This window comes from Lepisma saccharinum, chromosome 19 (genome assembly GCF_977018435.1).
Source record: "Lepisma saccharinum chromosome 19, izLepSacc3.1, whole genome shotgun sequence".
Classification (NCBI taxonomy): Eukaryota; Metazoa; Arthropoda; class Insecta; order Zygentoma; family Lepismatidae; genus Lepisma; species Lepisma saccharinum.
Genome location: NC_139247.1, coordinates 48,698,281 through 48,711,637, shown reverse-complemented (window position 1 = coordinate 48,711,637; position 13,357 = coordinate 48,698,281). Strand labels below are relative to the sequence as shown.

The window sequence follows — 13,357 nt, the reverse complement described above, 5'->3', positions numbered from 1 at the left end:
GGCGTTAGGGGAGGAAGACTAGAAATCGAGGTTTCTCGGTTGGTCAGCCATACGAACCCTGCAACGGAAGTGGAAGAGTTCTGTGTGTGTATGTGGGTAATGAGTGTGTTTTCTACCTTTTTCGGCTTGGTGGCATTTGTGGGTTTCTTCGAGTGGCGACTCCCTTCGCTAGATCCGGAGTCACGTATGCGTAAGGTGAGGATCATGTACCTCGATGTATGTGAAACGAAGTTTGATAAGGAGCGTAGTTGTTTAGCTGCCACGCTCCATATAGTCCCTTCATGGGTCAGCAGGGATGTTGGAAGGTGATGAGAGTGTGGCAAAACGAGCTCGTATAAAAACTACCAGTGGCTTCAGACACGAACCAGACGCTGCCTTCTGCTCCCTCCAATTACTCTAGTCAAAAGGGACCAAGGCAGAGAGGGACCATGAAGATAACAATAACTGTTTTGTGCTTGTGGTTTGGTTTCATGTGTTCCCCTACTCTTCAAAAGGAGATACCGGCAGGGGAATCGAGTGAAGGTGGTGAATTCAAGCTGATGTACCGTCTCTTCGATGAGTGTATTAAAAAGGACTTCATGACATGCATCAAAACAAAAGCCATTACATTTTTCGACCGTGCTTCTAGAAAGGAGGAGATTCCGGTTATACCTGATTTCGTTGTTCTGAAAAGGACCGCGCAGTTCAGCGTGGATGACAAGAAAAATCCCCCCATTACAGAAGCGGAGCTAGAATCTGGAATGCCTAGGAACCTGGAAGAAAGATCCAACCGTCTGGACGAACTTCTGGTAGATAGAATGTCCAAATTTCTCCAGACTCACAGTCTCCAATTCCAGTTTCCATGGAACTACTTCTCCGAAAGCTATGGTCAAGGTAGGAACATTTTCGTAACCTTAACACACTGTATTAGCGAAATCTTCAAACTTCAAACGTTTTTCCAACTGTTGTTAAATCTCTAAAACACTATAGTTACAGGACCTGTGTTGTACTGTTTATTTAAAACAAAACTTTTATTTCCAAATTGAGTCATTTCATGAGTGCAATCTACTCACAAATATAATTGTTGCCAGCAATTCGCTTACCGACTTTCAAGACAAAAAATCCACATAATGTATTTAAGAAACAACTAAGCTGCATTACTTTCTTAACAAAATCACTACAGTTACAGATTGCACTGTCACCTATCTTGTCGTCCGAGTGGGATATACTTTTTTAGATTAATGTCCACACTACCCCTGTAGGCGTTGTAGTTTAGTTTCATTAAAAAGTTGAAAGAAAATAGAGTGGAAATGGGTTGAGATTCTTGCATTTGAAGAGTCCAGGAAAAAATCTGATAAGTCACATTTTCCTGTTTTTACAATAAATTCAAACTTTCAAGACTCACTACTTTTTCCTTGTATATCATTTATAAACTTTCACATTTCTCACGACTTGCCGAGTTTTTCGTCTGTACATTTACACCATACAAAACTACGCTAACGTAGCTATTTAATGCCATCGACAAGAGAATATCGATAAAATTGGACTTAACAGGTTTCCCCCCTGTACTCTTCATTTGAAATGTCTATTGTTGTGCTTAAGTTTCACAAATGGTATCACAATAATTCAAAGAAGACAGTTTTACACACAATATGAGGTTCTGATGTCATTCTGTTCGAGACGAAATTTAGTGCATAATGTAAAACGAAGGCGCTAACCTAAGTTCACACATATTTTTTTTTCTTAGCTTGTATGTTTCTTGGTATGAAGTGTTTTTGTACTTTTAGACTATCTGCTAAGCCCGAAGCTTAGAGATTAAAATACAGAAGAAAAATATATTAAAAAATGTGCAAAAAATGAAATAAAATACCAAAAATGAAACTAGTATTAAACTAACTCAAATAACAGCTATAGTTAAATCTATATTGTCATGTAAATTATGAATTTTAGTATTGTCTACGCCAGAGCTATAATTTCATAACAAATATTCCATTTTTCATGTGGCTTCTTTACCCGTTAAACATAGGTCCCGAATATTTTATTCCTACATTTGATTGGCGTTTCTATGTCTATGAACATGAATCAAGGAAAATAACAGTTATTATTATTATCTTCTTATTGCTGATTTCAAATTTCAAATTAGAGAATAGTTAGAGACATTGTCACTTCGCTTCCAAAATCCCAAAACATGACGAGAAAGACTTCCCATTCCAATTTTATTTTAAATCCCAACACTACCCTATGTGTCAGATAGCTCAGATCTTGGATTCAGCATACGCCACTGGAACAACCACAAAATTTCCTATGAGCAGGCTAGGATTCGAACCAGCTCCTAGAATATCGAAATTCAACACTATTAACGTTTAAAGTACGTTGGCATGTTTATGCCGCATTTGTCAACTACTTTAGTATCTGGACAAGCAATCAACTTCACTCTAATTAGAGTTTTCATTAATTGTTTTCCTCCTCCTCCTCTTTTGGAGAAGACAATTAAATTACTTTGCCTTCAAACTCACCACCGTAACTATCAAGGTGTCCATGATGCGAAACCAGATGCAAGGAAAATGAATGAAAAGATTTCCGAGTCATTTATTACGGGTGAAAATCACGAGCAAGTGTCAAACTCTGCTTGTCAAGCGTTGCCAGATTCCTTCAAGTTGGAAAACAGGAATTTATATTTTGACATTCTTTATTGAATCTAATGGGACCAGCTTAATTCCGACAGCAAATTATGCTAGCATGCCGAGTGATGCAATACGTAGGTGTACTAATTAACTCTCTCTCTCTCTCTCTCTCTCTCTCTCTCTCTCTCTCTCTCTCTCTCTCTCTCTCTCTCTCTCTCTATCTCTATCTCTCCGTTACTACCACACACACACACAAACATGCATGTTAGCACTCTTTTTCCTTTATTTTTTCTCTGTAGATTTTCTGGTAACAGTTAGATATAGTGGAAACACATTTCTTCAAATTTACAGGAGAAAAGACAGGAAAGTACTTACGGAATTGAGTTCCTGTGGACTTTTGGAAGCTGGGAAGAGTGTTTTTTTCCATTCGTGCAACTTATTCGGCCGGTAAATAATGTAATTTTCGACATTAATGTTTCTCCGTTGCACGATAGCTCGTGCCACCATTACCGTCGACTACGTGAATCAAATGTTCCGTGCGTTCGATTATGTAACCCCCTGTCAGTGTAGCAACCACGCGGTAGTTTTACAAGATGACGTGTGAGCGTTTTTTTTTCCAATTTAATTTTCTATGTTTGCCTAACCTAACTGAACCTAACCTAACCTTCCGTGAATGGTTTGTGGATCAATTTTTCACTCAAAAACCTTTTGTGAATAGTTTGTGCGGCATTTATCGGTTCATAAGTTTGGAAACACTGCATATCAGCTGACGATAGACAACGTGAGTCAAGATTTGACCGCCGAATTAGCAACGACCAATAAATACTTGTAATGTTAAAAATTACGATTTTTTCAGTGAAAAAAACATAATCCCAAGTTGAAAAATGTTCCGCTATGCATATAAGGTAAGTACAAATGTAAATAATTCGGAAATAAACGAGTTAAATGTGTTTTCACTATATCAAACTAGTACCGATTTTCTATTTCTCTCCTTCCTTCTGCGTTTTCTTTTAAACTTCTCTCTTCTTTCTCTCACGCTTTTCTTCTTCCCTTCTCTTCTCTGCTTTTGTATTTTTTCTCTCTCGCTTCTCTTATTTATTTCCTCCTCTCTCTCTTTCATTTTGTTATTCCTATTTCTCTCTTCCACTCTCTATTTCTCTCTCTCTCTCTCTCTCTGTCTGCGTATGCGTGTTGTCTCGCTTCATCTGTCTCTCGCTTGTTTCCCTTCTCTTTCCCTTTCTCTCTCTGCATGTGGCTTCTTTCTTTCTCTTCCCTTCTCTCATTGTTTACTGCTTCTTGCTTCTTTTGTATACTTCTTTCTTTTAATGACATGTAAATCTGATATCAATATAACAGTATCTAACTTAAGGATGCATATTTTAGTTTTTTTCATAAATGATTGTGCATTCATGTAGTTACGTGCTTGCACACACACACACACACACACGCACACACAAACACGCACGCACATTTCTTTCATTAAAATAAAACGTTATTACTTTATTCTCACCACTAAAAAAGTGGCAGTATGGTGCATCGTTAAGTACTGCCAGAAGAAAAGCACTGATTATATCTATTGCCACTTCTGTCTTAGTTCCGAATTGTTTACGTGTCAGTTATTGAATCAGACATTCAAGTGAATTTACAATAATATAACTTTACATTTTATACAGTGGCATTCTATAAATCAATGTATAGAAGTTACATATTTAGAATAAGAATTTAGTGTAGTACGTTGCTTTGTGCACAATTTCAATCATCTGTTACTTAACTCTCTAGCACAACTGTTTTACACAAATTGTTACAATTTATGTACTAAAACGAATATTTACTCTATTTTGTTAACTTTTACACACTTACTTCAAGAGTTTTAAGTCCGCTTTATGCACAAAAAGCCTAATCGGGACTGGTCCTACAATTTAATGTGGGATACGAACCACTGCGCAATGTGCCTCCACCGAACTAGGGACCAACCCCTTGATTACAAGGCCGTTGCCACTACGACATCGAAGGATCCCTGCCCATCCCTCCTTCAAGAAGAAGCTTTAGAAGTCAGAAGAAAATTTTACTCATAAAGTTTATGTTGTGTGGCCGCTTACATAAAAATATCATTTTTGGAGTTTTGAAAACAGCGGAACCATTTATTCTTTTGGATTAAATGGTAGAGTTTGAAAACATATTGTAACATGTTTACAGTATTTTACACTTTTTTTTATCTTACTCAATTTTTATTTTGGTTATTCTGTTGGAATACTGACTAACTGAAATGAACGATGACAATTTCCAGGTGCGGGTCGGCGGACTGGTTCGACCCCCCTCTAACCCCCACCTTCCGCTTCCCGACACCCATGATGAACACATGTGTAACAAAAGAGAAGCGAATTGTTATGTTGTGAAACTAGTCATTTTAAGTATTTTTTTTGTTTGAAATATACTAACCCTTTTTGTAACATTTTCTGTACAGAGTAATAATGGACAAGAGATTCAACTTTCAGCAGGCCAAGGACAGCAAAATTTTAATTGTTATAGACCCTTAATAATAATAGTTATAACTATTGCTTGATGTAAATTATTATATTTGTAAAAGGGTTACTAATTATACTTATTATTATTATCATTAAGCATTTTACAATTAATCAACAATACATTATGTGCATCAATGTGTACTCATTAACAACAACATTATTTTTGTTCATTATGTTTATTGTAGGGGTGCATTGTCATTTCCATTTTCAACTTTTGAAAAATCAAAACATGTCTGAATCTTCACTTTTTAAAACTACATACAATTTATTATTGCCAATACAGTATATATTTTTTTAGAAATCAAGATTTATCACTGAATTTATAATTAATTTACAGTATTTCAAATATAAGTAATATGTAGGTCTACTTTCAACAAATATCTTATCCAATCTAACTAGGAAAGAATATATCTTAATCTTCTTCGTTACACACCCCAAGTAAGCAAGAAAGAAATCGTCTAATTCAGAACAGAGAAAGTTTCCAGAAATGAAGGTATGAGACGCACCCTGTTTTTCATGCCTATTTTTAAGGGGGAAAAGTGCATCTTATACGCGAAAATTACTATAATTAAAGCAAAATGTTTACTAAACCGATGGAGGGCTTTGGACCAGGTTAAACTCTTTCCTTATACACGGCCATGACATTAAGTAACTGTGGACTATTTATTTGCAGGACGTGGAAATAAGGGCTTGAAGAAGATTGGACCTGCCATCCTCCTAGGAGCTTTGATGAAAGCGGGCACGATCAAGGCGATTGCAATTGGCTCATTGGCTCTTCTTGCAGGAAAAGCTCTGTTACTCAGCAAGATAGCTCTGGTACTGGCGTCCATTATAGGGCTGAAGAAACTCACCAAAAACGACCACGACGTTGTAAGCGTTGGCCATGGGGGCGGTGGTCACTACCGTAGAAGCATTCATGAGCAAAATAATGGAGAATACGATCCACAGGAATTGGCCTACAGCGGGCAATATTATCCACGTCCAGAAGAAATGTACGCCCCTTATCAGTACCAGTGATGAAAATTTCTAACTTAACCCAATGATTTTTTTTTTTTGCCAAATGTGATATTTGATTTGTAAAGTTGACTTATTGAGTGCTTGTGAGCGTGTGACGGTGCTTGTGTAATTGCTACATATGGCATAAGATATTTATAACCAAAGTGTATTCTCACATTGTCTGACAGCCTTTGACATTAATGTGCTCGTTCCTGCACCCCATAAATGAAGTGACATGACTACTATTCGAGAAGCAATGAGGGTTATCGTAATCCAGTTCGGACTATGCCTTCTTATATAATAAGGCCTGTACAGACTCCAACGGTTTTACATGCAACGTCATCACTGGTAGGTCATTGATCGTAACACATCAGCAGCTCAGATGCAAGATGTCACCGTATTGCAGTCATTACGGTGTATGTCAAATTTTCCTCCTATTCAACGCACATTTGATTTGGTTTGGTTTGATTCCAGTTTATACACAGAAGGCTAATCTGGACTGGGCCTACAGTTTAAAGTGGGATCCGAACCACTATGTGTTTCCACCGGGTATCGATTACAAGGCGGCGGCGACGTTACCACTACGCCATCGGGGAGGCCTCAACGTACATTTCCGACTGTGATGCTGAAATCCTGTGGTGGTAAATGACCTACCTGTGATGGCGTTGCATGTAGACGAATCTCTGCATATTGACATTGCTTAAAGAAGGCATTGTTACAGAACTCTGTAAAGACCAATCTCATTGTTGAAGAAGGGTCAGTACTCAGAACCATTGGCTGATGAGATTACTTTTATGAGACCGACAGACTTTTAACGCTCTTAATCTATCACAGCTTTCAGATTAAAGTTTGAAATGTACGCATACTCACTTATGATACAAGGGATGTTTAATGTCTTTCACAATAGTCATTTGATACTGAAATATCATATTGCTATTTCGGATGACGATTTACTCGACTTCTGCCCACTGAGCTGTAATAATACACTAGTGATATAGAACCCTTCGTTTCTACATAACACGTGGCAAATATTAATATACCCGTGTGTTCAAATCCTCCGAACACCCACTCAGTACAGAGAGTACTCCAAAAGTCTACAATATATTATAGCTAGATCCAAAATAGTGTGGTAATATTTATTATTGAAAACATGGTACTAAGTGACATTTTGGTCATTTCTGAGTTCATTAAGAAAAAAGGTTATTAGAAGCTATAGCTACTGTAGATAAATTGATTTCGTGTTGTGTATATTATTTCAGAAGGCTTCACTGAGTCCAATGCAAATTATATGAGATGGCAATTTCACTCGAAAATTGAAGGATGGCACATTTTATTTTGTAACTAAAAAATGACCAAAATGTCACTTACCGTACAGTGGGATCCATACGTATTACCGAGCAAATTGTCCAAAACTATTTTCATTAATTTTCCTCTTACATCCTCTGTGTTTTTAAGATATGAACTTTTATGTAGGCTGGTGCAGAAGTTGTGAACAGCTTGTTTTGAGTTTTCTTTCAATTATTGAAGCTCTTATTGGGTCAAATAAAGTGCATTAACATGGTGATGGACAATTTGCACGGTAATACTCATGGATCCCACTGTACCATTTTTTACACCCGAACCCTTCATTTGACGTTTTCATCTCAAATATAAGATGGGCTTCTCTTTAATTTTTCGATAATGTCAGTGGGTTTGCTGTAATTAAGAAAAATAATCTTTAAAAAGTGAAATTATAGATCGTTTACGAAAATTTCAGTAATATGTAATATAGTAAATAATTATTCGAAATTGGATTCATCCTATAAGAACACTAGTGTTATTTCATAATTTCGTAAAATTAAGAAATTAAGGTATAAATGACGGGTATAAATTTTAATAGCAGTTGTAGTTTTGTTTATAAGACTGATCATTCTAAGAATAAGAATTTCGACTTGAACTAAAGGATTACATACTTCTCAATGTTATATTTATGAAAGATCTTGTTTAACCTATATTACTCCTTCGGTCTGACATGAACGTAAGTTTTCAGAAATATTAAGTCGCACAATCTCTCAAGAGAACCTGAATAACAGTTTTTTATAGACTATTGATACAAATACTAAATTTGAAGTATAACAGGCAAGAACCTACAATGAAACTAACCTAATCTTAAATTGTACTTCGACAATATCTATGCTACTAGAAGACCGTGTCTTCAATATTTTATAATTTGGACATTTTCAACTCTTAAACAAGAGAGTGACTTGTAAGTAATATAGAGATTATTGTTTTCAGACTCGAGTTAGATGAAAGACAACGGTACTGACTTTAAATATAGCCCTACAAATTATTAAAATGGACCAAAGAAAATCCCTTACTATTTATTTGACCTTGACATATTATGCGAATAATCAAATTAGACCTTAGACTGGTTTCATGACCTTATAGCCTACAGCTTAACTATTTTAACTCATTTGTTGCCTTCTTGACATTAATATTAAGTAAACAATATTGAACAAAGATTTTGACCTTTCTATGATATAAACGATATAAACATATACATTGACTCGATAAAGACATATACTTACATGACAATCTCGGACAATCTTCTTTATGCTTTTCACGTACAAGAACAAAGTTTATACATCAAATATAACTTGTTTCATCCCATCTCATCTTTAACATTTGACAGCCAGACATTTTAGACCAAGACTTTGATTCGGAAAATAAATATTTGATAATATTCTAACGTTTTATTGACCGCTTTACAAGACGTGACATATAATCTCAGGAAGGCTTTTGAATTTTGTAATAATGTAACCACATCTAATAAATGATTAAAAAGTATTTGGTATGTGAAGTCTAACTTTTTCATTATCATTAAATTGCAATCGGCTAATAAAAGCATACTTACGTTACTAGTTTTATTTGTTAGACTATTCCAAGTCATGTTACTTTAAATATATATTTGAAAATCACTTTTCTTGTAAGTTGTATTACAGATACATTTGAATTACATGTTCTCTGAATCACATTGTCCAGCCATTAGCATATTGCTATTCTGTACATAACGATATGAAGCAAGTTATGGGAAAATACGGGAATATAATTAAAGCCTTTTAGATATTTCCAATATTTTACTTCGATACATATACATATCAAATATATTGTTATATTTTACATGCATTGATAATCATGTACTAGTCATTACATATTTTCTTATGCTTTCAAATTCAACTGAAACTATTCACTATGTAAAACATAAATTTTAGTATGACTGACAATTTTCCAAAACTTTACTGACTGACTGACTGATTGACTGACGAATGACTTTTTTGACTTTGTAAGAATTATAACGTTCTGCCTTGATATTTCTTTTAGACATGCATTATAACTCGCTGATACTCCAGTTCCAGATATAACTATCATATAGGGCTGGGCAAAATACTCATGTACACTGCTCCACAAAACTTAGGGAACACCAAGATATTATAAGAGCAAGTAGTGTTAGAGAATATTGTAAATATTGAGAATAACATTACATTTACTATAAAATATCTCTTTTGCACATCATGATCTCAAGTTTATTTAAGCTTTGTCACACTACACTGGCGTACGCAGAGAAGGGTTGATGAGGCTTCAGCCCCATCCGAAATTGAGAAAAACATTTGGCGGTCATATGTTCGTAATTTCCGTGGAGCATTTGGCCCTGAGTTCCTGTTTACGGATGACAATGCTCGTCCGCATCGCGCACGTATTGTGTCGCAATTCATGGAAACAGAAAACATCACCCGTATTGAGTGGCCTGAATGCTCACCGGACCTCAATTCTATCCAGCATGTTTGGGATGCTCTTGATCAGGGCTTATGAACACCAATAAGGTACAGATGCAACATGCAACGAAAATGACCAGCAACATTGCCAAATGGTACACAGGGTGAACCCCGTTTTTGTGTTTGTTTTCTTCTGTTCCCTTGGTGTTCCTTAAGTTTCGTGTAGCAATGTATTATACAGGTAGCATTTCTATTATTTTACTCAATATTCTACCCCATGGCTGTTACCAAGAACATTTTTTCTAATACATTATTTCTAATTATTAACCTATTAACTTTTGATTGTAATATATTGAACATGCATATCAAAGTAACAATGTGAGTTGTGGACATAAGTATGTTAATAAAATCTTTAATTCAAATACTGGCCTAACTGTGCACCTTCCCCACTGTAACTATAGCCATGTAACATTGTGCACTATGAAAAAATGAGCGAGAATCTTTATTGTGCTATATATTTCATGTATATGTTATATACCAAAGACCGTATAGTACGTTCTTTGGAATATACTTCCCAAAACTTCCAAAACCTTCCTGAACTCGCACAGTGTTTTTATTCATATATTGTAATCTCAAACTACTTTATCCCTAGACAAAAGACATATCTATAAATTTTATCTGGCGTTAAAATTATTCAAGAATAGATGCTATGTACTTACCATTTTCACTGGTCTGTTTAATGTTTGTTGACAGATGCTTGTAAGTTTATTGTTGAAATAAATTAAATTATGTTTTGTAATTATTTATTTCTTATTTTTCAATTCCTGTTGACCATATTAATACATATCAGGTATTTCATAATAATGACAATATACCTGCAGAATTCCTGTAAGAATTTTTGGAAGAAAATCTTCACCTTCATCGTTGACTATTTGTAATTTTTTTGACCAAATAGTTTTTTTTAGAAACAACCATATTTTCTTCAGTCCGACATTATATCTAGCTAAGACATTACAATTATGGAACTTAAAAAAGAAAAGTGACTCAAAGAACGCTCGTTGAGGTGACTGATAGATTATGCTCCTGAAGAAATAGAGCTAGAAGAAATCTTATACATTCAAATACTTCATGGGACAATATAATTATGTATTAAATCATTGTTGTTCAAAATAAGAAAAATCGCTTTAGGATAGAATTATTCTACTTCAAAACAGTATTAAAATTCATTGTTTACATAATAATGAACAATTAAAGTTTTGTAAACCAACAGTAATTCGATCTCCCCTATGGCGTAGTGGTTTTGTCGTCGCCTTGTAATCAAAGGGTCCGGGTTCGATACCCGGTGAAGGCACATGGAGGTTCGTATTAACTTTAAACTGTAGGTCCAGTCCATTTCTGTGCATAAACTGGACTTAAAACAAACTCAACCAATAGTAGTTTTCTGCTCCTTCAAGGCATCTTTTGTTCCAATATCAGTAATGAATTGTAATGCCTTTCTCTTACACTTTAAATTAGCAACTGTTATCTGAAGCAAACACAAAAATGAAACAGTAAATAATGTATATTTATAAATGTATTAAAGAGTGATTCAAATATTTCAAGCAAGCATTGTTTTTTCTTTGAATTAACGTAAAGTTTATAATATACATGTTTATTTACACAATGTTTCAGTTTACACTATAACGTATTATTAACTTCCTTATTCTACATTCTAAACGATGCTGAAGTACTTACTTGTTTAGTCCCTTACAAGTATGAGCACATAACCAAAACCATTGAAAATTTTATGTGATTGACTTAGTATAGTAAGGTAAAGGTTAAAGCTCTAAATTTACATAGACAATCATAGAACTACATTAATATAGTAGATAAGATATAAATAATATTTTGCTTACAATTTACGATGATGTACAGGGTGTCCCAGGTAAAAGTAGTCCGGCTCCGATCAACAGTTGACCTTGAGTACCTACCACGGTTCATGTTACAATGGACTATTCCATTTTACTGGTGCAATATGGCCGTCATTTGCTTCATAGACAAATGTCTTTGAACCGGACTACTTTTAACTGGGACACCCAGTAGTGAAGCATGGAACATATATAGCAACAGTTCAAATCTAAGATTACCTACTTCATCAAATTCTCCACCCCAACCCCTTACCGACCCAAGAGCTACTTTTGCTCTAAGAAATTTTCATCTTCATTCTTCGGCAGTACATGTTACAGAAACAATAAATAAAGTACCAAATTTGATACTGTGAGACTAGTTCATGTTCATTTGCCATTGGGCTGTCCAATGTAACCACTATATGCCAGTTTGTGAGGGTCTGACACATCCATACTCTTTCTGGAGGGTCCGTGGTGAGGATGAGGAACTATTTCGTAGGAGACACTGCTCTTCTGTGATGAGGCAAGCTTCTTCAGTCCAATTATGATGGCCAACATGAGGGCAATCTTACCAACCAGCAGCGCTTTCCCTGCTAGCAACGCCAAGGCCATTAAGGCAATTGGAATGAGGGTTGCTGCCTTCATTTTAAGCCCCAGCAACAAAGGAATCATCAGCTTCTTCATGGAACCTCGTGCTGGAAAACAGAAAGACAATAATGAACATAGTGTAGCTGAGAGCAAAATGACGTGCGAAGTCGGGTGTTTCAAAAATAATAATCTGATTTCAAGAGGCTATATTTAGGAAACCAATGAACATATGACCTTGCAGTAAGTTGCAAAATGCATGCTGGAATATAAAGTTTTACTTACAATAGGTTTTACTTTGTTGAAGGCAGGTGCCTTCCTGGTGCAGCTCACTCTTTAGTCCGCGTCAAGACAGAAACCCAGCAACAGAAGGCATTCTGCGTGCTCTGCTTCAACAAATGTGAGTTCGTTAAAGCTGTGCAACGTCGAATACTGTGAGCAGTAGGTGGTGCTGTACCATATTAACAAAGTAAAACCTATTGTAAGTAAAACTTTATATTCCAGCATGTATTTTACAACTTACTGCAAGGTTCTATGTTCATTGGATTCCTAAATATAGCCTTTTGAAATCAGATGATTCTTCTTGAAACACGGCATTTACTATAAACTTTCAACTGAAAAGGTCCGGGTTAGAGTTGACCAGCTGTACCTTTGCAGGTGAACCGTGACGTAGCTCGGCTGCGCAGTAGGGGAGGAGCTACAGGCAGCCTTAGCCATGAGCATCATTCTTCCCTTACTCTGTAAGTGTTGAAGAGCTGTATTTTTGAACCGTGACGTAGCCCGAATGCGCAGTAGAAAAGGGGGGGGGGGAGCTAAGGCTGCCGTAACTAAGAGCCAGTCTCCTCACTCTGCAAGAGCTTTCAACTGCGCAGAGCAAAAGATCACCCGCAAAGATACACCTCGTAAATTATAGATAGTGTCAAGCCAATTTGTTTTCACCACTCACTTTCAAGAGATTTCAAATCAAATGACATGAAACGCAGTTATAGACATTAACAAGCCAGATACAT

General features: G+C 35.9%; 1 protein-coding gene across 1 annotated transcript; it reads left to right on the top strand.

Annotated features, from left to right (window-relative positions):
- Positions 1 to 201: 201 nt before the first annotated feature.
- On the top strand, positions 202 to 6,538 carry LOC146003147 (uncharacterized). Its single transcript, XM_083141329.1, has 2 exons — positions 202 to 873; positions 5,802 to 6,538. The coding sequence occupies exons 1-2, from the start codon at positions 429 to 431 to the stop codon at positions 6,143 to 6,145; spliced, it is 789 nt and encodes a 262-aa protein (XP_082997455.1). The 5' UTR covers positions 202 to 428; the 3' UTR covers positions 6,146 to 6,538.
- Positions 6,539 to 13,357: the final 6,819 nt, after the last annotated feature.

What these genes read in the sequence shown, in the direction of transcription:
- LOC146003147 (XM_083141329.1), top strand. Translation starts at nt 429, where the DNA reads ATGAAGATAACAATAACTGTTTTGTGCTTGTGGTTTGGTTTCATGTGT. An exon ending in CTCCGAAAGCTATGGTCAAG is followed by an intron (nt 874 to 5,801) that starts GTAGGAACATTT and finishes ATTTATTTGCAG; the next exon opens with GACGTGGAAATAAGGGCTTG.